Raw genomic sequence first — 12431 nt, 5'->3', positions numbered from 1 at the left:
GGGTACAAAACAGTTTGTACCTCATGAACTTCCGTTTCTGAACTTTACTTTTACTACTAGTTCATATAAAGTTTTGCAATCATTTTAACATTTATTTTCCTTCTAGAAAAAAAAACTTTTACTCAAAGAAATAGAAAATATCTTTTATACAAAAAGGAAATGTCCTTCTGTTGAAAGTTATTGCAGAAATAAAAATTTAATCAGGAAGTAAACTAGTTTAGTCCTGCTTTTGTCTGGTTTCAGAGCCAAAGCTGTCCTCACATAAGGTAGGGCTTTTTGCAACCAACCAAAATGTGTTTGATCAGTAAGGTGAGTAATCAGTGAGTCATGGTAAAACTGTGACGTCTGACATTCAGCTTCAACTCTGCGAAAAAAAACGAATGTTCTGAGAAAAAGAACAAGCAGAGACGTCGGTGCCAAGAGCATCAATCACTTTTATTAAAAAAAGAGAAAGAATAATTAAAACGTTGCTCATTTTACACAATAAAGCATATGTACAGAATATAAAAAAAAAAACTGAAGTCAATTGTTGGTCAGGGGGGAAATGATTGGATCGATTATTCGAAAAGGCACGAGAGCAGGTTGTGACGAGCTCAGTGAGTCATTGCTCCTTCATAACACATTTCAGTGGCCAGTAAGTGTGAAAAACAGAAAGTTCAGATCGAAAAGTTTCACAATTAAATTCACAAACGGTTCTTTCTCACCTTCCGTAAACAAACGAAAACCAACCGGTTATTTAAAAACAATTTAAAGATATGTTTCAAAGCTTCCATGGGAGCTTTTTTCTTTTTATTCTCAAATAATTTTATAGTCTGGGCTTCAGCAGCATCAGTTCAAGTGTAACTTTACAAAAACCGTCTCATCAAGTTTGTCTTTAAGGTTATATGTCAAAGAAAGTTTGTTTTGCAAATTTACAGCAATATACAAGATATTTAAACAAATACTGTACACTCTACAGTAAAGCACTTTTACTATGACAACACAAAAAAAAAGCTATTAACAGGTTATTAATCTGACTAAAAACACTGGAGATAAAAAAAATATTGGAATAATTTAAACGCCAGCGTTGTGGTCAATATTAGTTTCGAAAAGCAGGGTAAAAAGTATTAAATTTGGTCGCTGTTTAAAAACAAAACATTGCATGGAAAAAATAAACGAAGAAAAAAAAACAGGATAAGCACTCTACAAACTGTACATCTAAAGAGGCTGTTCAAATGAATACGCAAAGACATAAAGGCAGGAAAAAAGTAAAGCTTTCTCAAACAGAAAATACAATAAAAAAATTAATTATGAACAATTCTAACGAGAGGAATGAAATAAGGTTCTTAAAGTAAAGCAGAAGTGATGGGAAATCCTCTGACAAAGTGTCCAAAGTTCAAGTTAGAGATGAAACCAGCGGAGAGGCTTTGTGGGGAACCGGAGTTTTACACAAGAAGGTAAAATAGATTTCTGAGGTAAAACTGAACACGCAAGTCAACCCACCATCACACGCCACAGTAGGTAGACTGATGGGTATGTCAACAAAAAAAGATAATTGCTAAAATCAGTTTGAACTCATACAGCAGGATGACGTTTTTACGACACAGATTGATGCGTTTTCTGTACATTTTAGTCACTGAAGTTGAAATTAAAGGCCACAAAATGAATGCAAACCAGTTAACACTGAGATCAAATAAATAAAAACCAGTTGAATGAACTCATATCTAGGCAGGGGATTAATATTTGATAGAAAATGTTTTTAAAAGTTATGGATGTATGGATATACTCTTATGGTTTTGAATAGTTTTAATGAGGAGAAAGCTGCACTGAGCGGAGTTTTCTATGAACTGCGGAGCGGTGGCTTCCCAGGGGGTCATCGGCTGGGGTCGAGGTGTGGAAGCACAAACACAGGAAATAATAAAAAAAAAAGTAGGTAGTTGACTCCCCCTGCATACACAGACTACGGAGACTGTTTCAAGTAATTATTGCAGAGCTGCAATGCGTTTCATCCCATCCCAGCATTTAGAGCAGGGGTGTCAAACTGGTTCCAGAAAGGGCCGTGTGGCTGCAGGTCTTCTTTCCAACCAAGCAGTAGCACACCAGACTCCAGTCATCCCATCAAGTCATCATGTTCAGATTGGACTCACTTGATGAGATGACTGGAGTCTGGTGTGCTACTGCTTGGTTGGAAAGAAGACCTGCAGCCACACGGCCCTTTCTGGAACCAGTTTGACACCCCTGATTTAGAGCAAGGGTGGGCAATTCCAGTTCCTGGGGGCCGGTATCCTTCAACTTTTAGATGCGTCTTTGGTTCAACACACCTGAATCAAGTAATTAGTTGATTGAGAGGACTTGTGAGAAACTGACTGCATACTGAGCAGGTAACTCAGCCATTTGCTTCAGGTGTGTTTGATAAAGAAAGGATGTAAAACCTTCAGGATACCGGCCCTCAGGAACTGGAATTGCCCACCCCTGATTTAGAGGATCTTTGTCATTGTGATTGTTTTTGGAGGAGCGGGTGGCAGAAAGGTGGCCTACCAAGACCCCGTTCACCCCAAAAACAACAGATACTGGTTTAAAGCACAAAATAGTGCAAAACCCCTCCCCCCAAATGTCGCTGCTGCATTCATTTTTAGCTATTTTTCTTATATATAATGATAAATACATTTAATAGTTAACATTTAAACCAATATTAAATTATTTCAATATTGTTTTTCAGTTTTAAATAAAAGTCCATGTTGCACATTTGTGATTAAAAAATTTGGAGTAAAGACCAAGTAAACCATGGTACTAGTCGGCCCATGCCTACATAAATATAAATCTACATAAATATTGCAGTGCTGATATAATTTACAGCAGTTTTCAGAGATTTTCTGGGTGCAGTGGGGTAGTGTTGAAATAAAAAAATAAAAAGGACTATTCAGGGAGGACTTCAGACATCAGCACTGACCTACCTGTAATAACAGAGGCTGTAAACCTTGCAGCCTGTCACCACAGAGCGTAAACACACCAGTAACAGCCGCTCTAACTTTACTGCACACATTCATAGGTTTATGCATCTTTGTTTCTGGACTCGGTGAACCATCTTATAATGGTGAACTCGATGGGACTCCCAGCGTGGATCCACCTCAGGACGATAACAACACAAACATTTAAAAAAGTTTTTCATTTTGCAGCTTCATGTAACGGAATAAAACACACCTTCAGTGTTCGTTATTAGTCAGATCCATTGAATGCGATGTGATGTGATGCCAACAGGTGAGTGTTTGCTGTGTGGCTAAGGCTAAATAATAAAAACAGGTCGGAACTCAGACGAGGCGGGAAGCGGCTCCGTCACAGCATCTAGTGGTCAAGTAGTACGAATTAATTAATCGGCCTCCGACTCAGAGGTAAGATGTGTGTGGCGGTTTCGCTAGCCTCCTTTAAACTCAGGTCAGCTTTCCGAGGCGATCAGGAATGGGTGCAGATGCTAGGGGAGCGCGCCTCGGTGTGAGTCGGTCCGTATCAGGGGCTGCTGCCGGACTCCACGTCGCTCTCGTCGGGGGCGCCCTTGTAAATCGGGCTCTTGTTCTGCAGCGCCGGCTCGTTTTTGCCCGACCTGTTGTTACCTTCGCTGCTGTGCTGAATACCATAGAAGAAGTAGATGGCAAAGCCTGGAGGAACGAGGAAGAGCAGCAAGTAAGTGATGAACCAAAGAACTGGAAGTGAAAAAGAAGGATTGGAATCTGTTTAACGCACCGATAACCATCCAGACCGTGAAGCGGCACCATGTACCAATGTCCAGCTGCATCATGAGGTAGATGTTAACAAAAACGCTGAACAGCGGCAACCAGGGAAGCAGGGGGACCTTGAGATAACAGATGGTATTTAGAAACTGCTCAGCTCAAAGGTGCAGCTTTCAAAACACATTCACAGACCGACCGCTCTCTTACCTTGAAGGTGAGAGCCTCCTTGCTCTCTGGCTGCCTCCAGATGATGATAACGCAGACGATACAGAGAAGAAATAAGATGACGCAGGGCGTAACAACACCTGCATGCCCGGCCAGCAGCTGTGACAGGCAGTTTGCCATGATTATGCACAGAATGGTGATGAGAACAGCTGTAAAAAAAAAAAAGAGAGAAAGGAAACAAAGTTAGATTGGTGGGGCCATGGTTCCGATGAATCGATGGAGCGCTTGGCGGCAGACTTACAAATGACAGCTGTGGTGATGTAGACGATTGTTCCAGAGATCTTAGTCGGGGTTTTCCCACTCGGACTGAAGAGCAGCTTGGCGCTGAACGTTTCTCGGAGGGGCCTGTCCTCCGTCTCCATGCCGTACTCGTCTCCGCTGTCGTCTCCACTCACCGCCACCTTCTCGCCCTCCACCAGCTCCACCAGCTTCTCCATCTGACTGGAAGAATTCAGGTTGCCTGGCTGATACCTGTGAAGCAAAGGGGAGAGGTTATTTTCTGAAACTTTAGTAACTATTCTACAAAGTTACACAAGGTATTTCAATATTTAGTTTTTTTTTTTTTTTTACAACCAGAAATTTAAAAATAAAAATGATAGATTTTATGTGAAAGTCAATATAGATTGTGTTCAGCCTTCAGATGCATAAAAGAATTGATTTGGAAATTAAAAAAAAAAAGATTACCTGAGAATTAAGACACAAATGGCCACTAGAGAGTACGCCAGCAGGGTTCCTATGGACATGAGGTCAACCAGGGCGGCCAGATCGAACAGGAAAGCCATCAGAGCTGTGAGGAGAAAATGAGATTTTACAAAAACTCCCATTGCAGAAATGATTGTTCAGAGTCTTGAAAAACGATCTAAAATGCAGTTTGCAGTTCTGACTCAGGAGGCTTTATCGATCTTGAACTGACAGTTTGTCAGCTTCCTTCTAGGGCAGAGAGCTGGGACCTTTAGAAACGCAGCAAGGCGAACCTTGCTGACTCATCCCTCTAAATAAATACCAGGACAAAGACGTGCAGTGGAACAGAGATATGTTACCTGCAACAATACCGGATACAATGGTAGCCAGGACGGGGGTCTTTGTCCGAGCATTCATCCTGGACAGAAAACGGAACAGCAGTCCGTCCTCGGCCATGGCGTAAATAACTCGAGGCATGGGGAACATGGAGCCCAGTAAGCTATGAGGAGATAAACAGAGCGCACATTATAGACCTCTAGCAGCGACTAGCATTGAATCTCTGTTGTTAGGATGAAGGTTTCCTTCCTTCCTTCCTTCCTCACCTGGTGGACAGAGCACAGAGAGAACCCACAGCCACGATGTATCTGGCCGGCCCCCAGCCGACGTAGCTGAAGGCCTCGGGCAGGGGGCTGTCGGTGTTCAGCTGGTAGTACGGCATCATCATGGTCAGGGCAGCTGACACGCCGAAGTAGGCGAAAAAACAGATGAGCAGGGACGCCACGATGCCGATGGGGATGGAGCGCATGGGGTTCTTTGCTTCTTCGCCTGAGGGGAGAAAACAAAGAAAGGAGGATGAGTTCCACCTTAGAATGCTGACATCTTGTGTAAAACGGAAACAGACCTGATTAAACAGCAAGCCTTAAACGTTTCCATCACCAAACTAAATATACATAGTTTAAATTCTACATTACAGAAAAACATGGAGTAATTCCTAATAATGAGGTGGGGAGAAATTAGATGTGCTTCAACATTTGCAAGTACAAACCCCCTTTACTCTGTTACCCCTAATCAAACCCAGTCCAATTAAGTTAGCCTGCATGCAAAGCAACATGCTGGGGAAATCCTGAACTAAATGTGAAAAATCTGAAAGGTGTGGCATGCATCTGAGCTGAGGTTCTTTGCTAGTTTTTTCACATCTAGAAGTTCTTTAATAATTTCTGATAGTTCTGCCAAAGAACAGGAGCTCAGTTAAATTCAATGGAGATGTTTTCTATTTATTTCACCAATAAAATCCATGCATAGGACACTCCATAGACTTTACTTAATAGATGAGCTCCAGTTTTTCAGTTAATCTACTGCAGAAAATGTAAATGTTATTTTAATTGTTGTAAAAGGGAAAGATTTATAAAGCTAGGATGCAAAGAAGCATTTGCAGCTGTGGGGAAGGTACCGACATTTCTCTGCATGGGAAAAGATCACTGATCTTTTTTCCACTTGAAAGAATACGTCTGCATAGAAGGTTCGGACAGTTAATGTTACCCTTATTTATACTTACTAGTTGTAGCAATGCAGTCAAAGCCTACAAAGGCATAGAAACAAGTGGCAGCACCAGATAACACTCCAGTGAGACCAAATGGAGCAAAACCACCATCACCGAACTCTTCTTCCAACCTGAGGGTAAAAAGGAAGAACAATCAAAAAGCAGAACTCAGACACAGATAAAAGTAGGTTTGCCAACAGAGTCAGTTTACTGACTGTTTCTGGCTGATGTTGCTGCCGTTCCTGAACTCGATGTAATCGCCTTTCACCAGGTTCCAATTGCGCACGTCGCCTTTGACGAAGCCGGAAATGATGACGAACCCCAGGACCACCAGATTGATACCCGTGAAGATTTTGTTCACCAGCGCCGACTCGCTCACACCGAAAGCAAGGAGCCCTGAGGGGGAAGAAATTCATATTCAGGGTCAGGGACTTAGTGTCCTGCTGCGTGGGCAGAAATGTTCCGACAAACAGGAATCCTCTGATTAGATCTTCCTAACACTGCTGCTGGCATCTAACATGAGCGGCAAGATTGGTGTGACAACTGTTCTGGCTGAGTCCTAATAAGGCCTCTATAGCCGTATAAACCAAACTGATTTTGCTCACTTTTCCAATAAAACGTTGAAGCTCTCAGCAAACTCACCGGTTAGAAGCAGGACCAGGATTAGAGCGAAGAGGTCCGGGTACTCTGCGAGCACTTTTCCAGGTACTTTCATTGCCATGGAGGCTTTAAAGAAGCCAGATATTTTCTGCTCAACCAGGTTGTCAAAGGTGGAACTCCACGCTCTGGCCACACTGGCCGTACCTAAAAGAAAAGAGGATGGAAATCAACACGCAGCTTGCTTTGCATGATGGGATATAAATAAATGAGTAACCATTAAACTGTAATTCGTAGTCCAATTCAAAAAGAGAAACTCTTGCTATTTAGATTCAACACGCTGAGTGATCTAAATTAGATTACAGGTGGAATTTCTCTTTTAAAAAGAGATTTTTTTCTTCCACTTAACTTTTCACACACCATTCTTTGAACAACTGCCTTTCCTACAAATGTTCAGTGAAACTGTCGTACCATGGCACATTAGTGGAAAGTTGAGTGGAAGGAAACCGTGCAAACCTGGAAAAACATTTTGGATTTACTGGTCGGGTGTGATATTTAAAGTTTTCTGGGAAGAAAATGATGTGCAATGAATCTAAGTTAGGAGTTTCCCTTCTTGATTTGAATTTAGGAGAAACATTCATCAGAGATTCATCCTAAACTGGAACTCACCAATGACATAAGACAGGATGAGGTTCCATCCTGTTATGAAAGCCCATATTTCCCCCACCGTCACGTAGCTGTAGAGGTACGCAGAGCCAGTCTTGGGGACGCGGGCGCCGAACTCAGCGTAGCACAGGCCGGCCAGCATGGAAGACAGGGCGGCGATGAGGAAGCAGAGGACGATGGCAGGTCCTGCCTTTTCTCTGGCGACCTCGCCAGCGAGGACGTAGACACCGGCGCCCAGCGTGGAGCCCACCCCCAAGGCGACGAGGTCCAGAGTGGATAAGCAGCGGGCGAATTGGGTCTCTTCGCCGGAGAAGTCCAGCGGCCGGCGGCGCAGCAACATCTTACCAAAGTTGGAAAGGATTTTGGCCATGTTTGCTGTGACTATGTGTGGGTGCAGAAAAAAGAAAGGCTACGCTTGTAAAGTGTTCTAGGTGGGTGTGTGAGAAGCACTGCGTAGACGGAACACCTGTTGTTGAGTTTAGATAAGGACAGATAAAAAAGCTTCAGACAAACAGGCTCAAGAAGAAGAACTAGAATCCTATTGATTCTTGGATGTAGAGTCCAGGAGTCACTTTAGTACACGAAGCAGGATGCAGTAGGTGTTTTGACTCAGTGTTTTCAAGCAGCAGATTAGGACCTGGAAAGAAACACAAGAAAACAACAACTCAACACAAGGCTCTCATTCAGTAACTGCCTAAGCTTACACTTCTTAGAGCTCAGAGTTAAACAGATTATAACTTTTGTCTTGTTTCTGCGAAAGAAAAATCAGGACGGAGTTAAGATTTTGAGTCACAGCATAATGCAGTTGTGGAAAACAGATCAGCTAGCAATGTCGGGATAAAGGATGTGAATATATTTCTGTACGTTCGGGGTTGATCCAGTGGTTTCTGCACCATTAAAACAGCTTTTTTTTTTTTTTTTTTTTAGATCAGATGTCCTTTTAAGATGCAACTAGGATCCAAACCCAAAACCAATGAAAGCTTAAACTTTGAAATGATCTATTTTTTGGATAAGTATCTGGAAATGAAGTGAAAACTTCCACCTAATTCTGTATATCCATTATATATCCCTCTAGGCTCGTCAGGCGGCAGGTTTTCACTCATACGCAAATGAAATCTACCTCCTGACATGAGAACCTGTATTATTACAGGTTACACAACTTCCAGGAATTCATACTTCTTAGCACCTTTTTCCAGCTTAGTGTACGATCACGGGATCACAGTGGGGCACACAGAGGCCCTGTGAGGACAAAAGGAGATCCGGTACTATCCTGCCAGGTTTGATTTTTGATTTCTTTTCTTCTGCTTTAACAAATAAACCTGCCACATGGCACGCCCTAGTAAAAACAAAGGAACACCTTGTATAAGCCTTACACCACTCCCTGCACCCAAGAAAGGGCAGGCTACTGCTGGTTCTGTGTTGTTCTAAAAGCCTGGGAAAGGCTACGGGGAGATGGCGGGTTCAAATCCAGCTAATATCAACAATGGAGAGGTGGGGAGGACAGCATGAGCCAGGCATATGATAAGGTGAACCTGCTGCTCTGGGAAAAACACTGACAGAGTTCAATAAACTCATAAAAATGGTAAAAATTCCAAATAACCCAGAACCAGCTTCAAGGAAGAAAAAAAATAAGGATATAAACATATCTCATTTCAGGGAAGAGCAAATGTTAATAATATGAACAGTTCCTGCAAACAAGTGATCTGTGCACAGCAGTCCAAGGACATATGGAGAAATGCGAAATCTGTGTTTTTTCAGGAGGAAAAACACACCAAACGTATTTTTCACTGACGCAAAAACTTAAGGTACACAACCGGAAAAAAGGGGACTAAAGTGCAAAGGTTTCAAAGGGGCAAACTAAGACAAACCCCCCCTTCTGACCGACATTCATACGCCCAGATAAACTGCTTCAATTGGAAAGGTTGGACTATGGAAAGAAAGTGCTGATATAGAAGCTGCTTTAAATGTGATTCATTTCCTGCCGCAAGTTACAAACATCAAAGGAATCCAGATCAGTCAGTCAATCCATTCCAGGACTTAACTCCACCCTGACCTCGTAGTTACTACCATTCAAACTCCATCTGCTCAGATAAAAAGATAAAAGTTAACTCAGAAAAGTTGTGGAAAATCAGATAATTTCTTTTCCTGTTTTAAACTGAGCGTGTTAATGACAGGGAGCGCAAATCCCACTTTGGTCTCAGTGTGTCGTGTTATTCTGCTGTCAGAGATCACACATAAAGATGCAGCGATAATAATGTGATGAAGGTGCAAAGATCTCCCAGATCTACAGCTGCCCTCTAGCTGCCGCATGCCGGTTACGTCCAGGACGGCTCTGATTATGGCAACGCCACTCCGACGGGAATAAGGAAAACAATTCAATTATATATTTAAGATAAAATAATTGGAAGAACTTCATGTTAATAATTAATTTACTAAAATGACTCAAGGTGATTGGAATAAACAGACGCATTAGGTTATTGCTGCCCATGGCAAAGCAAGGTGGTGGCAGCATCATGCTGAGGGGAAGAAAGATGGACTTTATCTGATGCTATGAGTGAAAAAATGTAAATACTATAAATCTATCATCCCCTTTTATTTATAGAGTATTTCAAAGATCAACAAATGAGATCAAATTACTTAACGTAATGAGAAGTTCTGAGTGCAGATAAAGGTTTTTATTTTTGTCACTTACAGACTCAGAGAAGGCATGCTGCTAACTCTCTGAGGGAATAAAAGCAGCGACACCTGATTCCTTCACATATCAGTCCAGTTGGTCACTTTGCTGTTCAGTCGGCGAAGAGGAGAAGTGAAACCTTAACCCAGTGTCACAGACTGAACCGTCTCACAGACGCAGCGCAGAAAAAATGAGCTTTTAGCCCAATGAAGGGTCTATTTAGTTACTGGTTCGGACGGGTGCCGTAGCAACAGCAAAAATTCACAAGTTTAAGGAAAGGGTTCAATGGAACTTTTTTAAAAGGCTCTTTCTAGTCTACAGGATATAAGCCGCTAACAATGTTTCGGTACAGACAATATTCTAAAAATACCACAAAGAACAACACAACCAAATGAATCAAAGCATGTCTCGTTCTACCGCTTCAAAAGAGAATATCCTGCCCCATACGGGTTTGGATTGGGAGAAATTAAAGAAAAACACTGTAAGACAATGAAAGCTAAATAACACAGTGCACCAGGACCGCTGCCACAATAAACAGCAGACCCTCTGAAGACGATGGGAAACGGGTACTCGGTGGAAACGCTTCCCCCTCCTGTCGGTGTGACATTCCGGCAGCATTTTTCCACTCGCACACCAGGAACTGAGATCTAAGGGGCGTCAGCGATGTGCTAATAAACACTTACTATTAAACAGCCATACCCGACTGGCTGTGACCAGCTTGGAGGGTTCACCCACCTGCAGAGGGAGAGGGTTGTGTACAACCAGGAGAGCGTCTGGCTTCCCTAACTCCCCCTTTTTTAGACATTAAGGGTTAATGATGGTCTCATTAAAACGAGCGGCCATGTCAGTGCATCCCTAATCTTTTCCTCGTGGTTTTCACAAGGTCCTCAGCGTTCAGGTTAGAATCTCCACCAGCCCACACACATTTAGGTAATCCCACAAATTAAGCAGGACAGTAAATTACTTAAAATGAGCATGAAAGTTCTGTTTATCACAGCTGGGTCTTTTGCAGTTTTTCCCTAACTGAGACTTAAAGAAAGGCGCCTTATGCTGGAGTACTGGTAGCCCACCAGTTCAGGCCAACTGTGCTCCGGTTATAACAGGCTTCAGGGATAATGGTGGTGTTGCTTGACTTAGCTTGGCTGCAGCTGCTGCCACGTACTGTACAGTAAGAGGATTATTGAGGGAGCTAACAAACCTGCTAACCTCATTATAAGTTGTTTCTGTGCCATTTTCAGGTCTGAACAACACATGGGTTTGTTGCACCCGCTGTGGTTATAGAGCTAGGCAGGAAGAGAGAGGCTTTGCTTCACTGTGGCAAAGATGTCATGGCAGGATGCAAACTTTGTATTCTAAATAGCTCATCTGAAAGTGAAAAATGTTTAATACAGGGTAGGGTCAGGAGAAACCAGTGGAGTGGGAGTCACAGAAACAAAGGGTCTTTTATTTCTAGTCTGTTTCTAAGTTTGTGTTATCCTGACTTAAAGAAAAGATGTGACTTACTATTGTAAATTACTGCACAGAGATGATAAATAAGTGATAAATATGAATATTGAAAAAAAAAAGTTTTAACTCCATCATTACAAAAATAAGAAAAAAAAAAAAGATTTTTCACAGCAATTCTACAGTATCTTTTTAAGATCGTGTCTATTCCCACTAAGAGAAAAAAAGACATGTTTTATACCGTAAATGAAAACCTACACAAAAGACCCCAACAAAGCCCCGAGAAGACTTTTGTTCAGGTATCTGTGGAAAAGACTGACCGCTGAGTCTGAACTGATCGACCTCAGATCACCTGGCAGGACACCACAATCGCTGCCAAAAGTTTCTCTCCCCTAGGTAATGGAATGTGACAAACGGAGAAGCTGCTTGCTTTCCCATGAGCAAAGCCAGCTATTACTTGCTTTACCAGAATCTTGGAGTGGCAGCAATAAGCCCAGGTAGTATTAGACAGGATAAGCCTGGTCGTTTGGCACATCACGACCACATTCTGAAAGCCAAGGTGTGGCTGCTAAGATGCAGCTTTAAGACAATCTTAGAAGATGATAAAGTTGGGTTTATAAACCAAACAATCTTATTGTTTCAATGGGATGAACTCCACCCAATGAGAAATCACTAGAGCAAACAATGCGTATTCATACGCAAATGTTTTCTGTTTGTCTGTTTCTAAAAAATGTACCGGTCAAAATGTGCCGACCTATATAGCCATGTTTGATGTTGGCAGCATAGTTGCCTGAAAGAGCTGTGTGGCACGGGGGGAGGAGGATGATTGTGCCTCCACTTGTCCTGAGAGATAGTTTTGTGATTTGAACAATTAGTCAAGAGGTCAAATTTATTACATATA

The 12431-nt window shown here is 42.2% G+C and overlaps 1 protein-coding gene across 2 annotated transcripts in view; it reads right to left on the bottom strand.

Annotated features, from left to right (window-relative positions):
- Positions 1-2427: 2427 nt before the first annotated feature.
- Positions 2428-12431, bottom strand: part of slc7a3 (solute carrier family 7 (cationic amino acid transporter, y+ system), member 3) — an 11991-nt gene continuing 1987 nt past the window's right edge. The window contains exons 2-12 of one of the 2 annotated variants that reach the window (XM_015373947.1): positions 7417-8050; positions 6793-6954; positions 6366-6546; positions 6166-6281; positions 5213-5435; positions 4970-5109; positions 4614-4716; positions 4171-4400; positions 3912-4078; positions 3718-3826; positions 2428-3632 (exon numbers count right to left, since the gene is read on the bottom strand). In XM_015373947.1, coding sequence (XP_015229433.1) covers positions 3484-3632; positions 3718-3826; positions 3912-4078; positions 4171-4400; positions 4614-4716; positions 4970-5109; positions 5213-5435; positions 6166-6281; positions 6366-6546; positions 6793-6954; positions 7417-7783 — 1947 coding nt within the window. In that variant the 5' untranslated portion in view covers positions 7784-8050 and the 3' untranslated portion in view covers positions 2428-3483. The remainder of the gene's footprint in view (positions 3633-3717; positions 3827-3911; positions 4079-4170; positions 4401-4613; positions 4717-4969; positions 5110-5212; positions 5436-6165; positions 6282-6365; positions 6547-6792; positions 6955-7416; positions 8051-12431) is intronic. The other variant, XM_015373948.1, reaches the window with a different exon arrangement.

The sequence above is a fragment of the Cyprinodon variegatus genome, unplaced genomic scaffold (assembly GCF_000732505.1).
Source record: "Cyprinodon variegatus isolate N-32 unplaced genomic scaffold, C_variegatus-1.0 Scaffold94, whole genome shotgun sequence".
In the NCBI taxonomy this organism is placed as follows: Eukaryota; Metazoa; Chordata; class Actinopteri; order Cyprinodontiformes; family Cyprinodontidae; genus Cyprinodon; species Cyprinodon variegatus.
The sequence above is the reverse complement of the archived record's forward strand: the minus strand, read 5'-3'. Positions and strand labels throughout refer to the sequence as shown.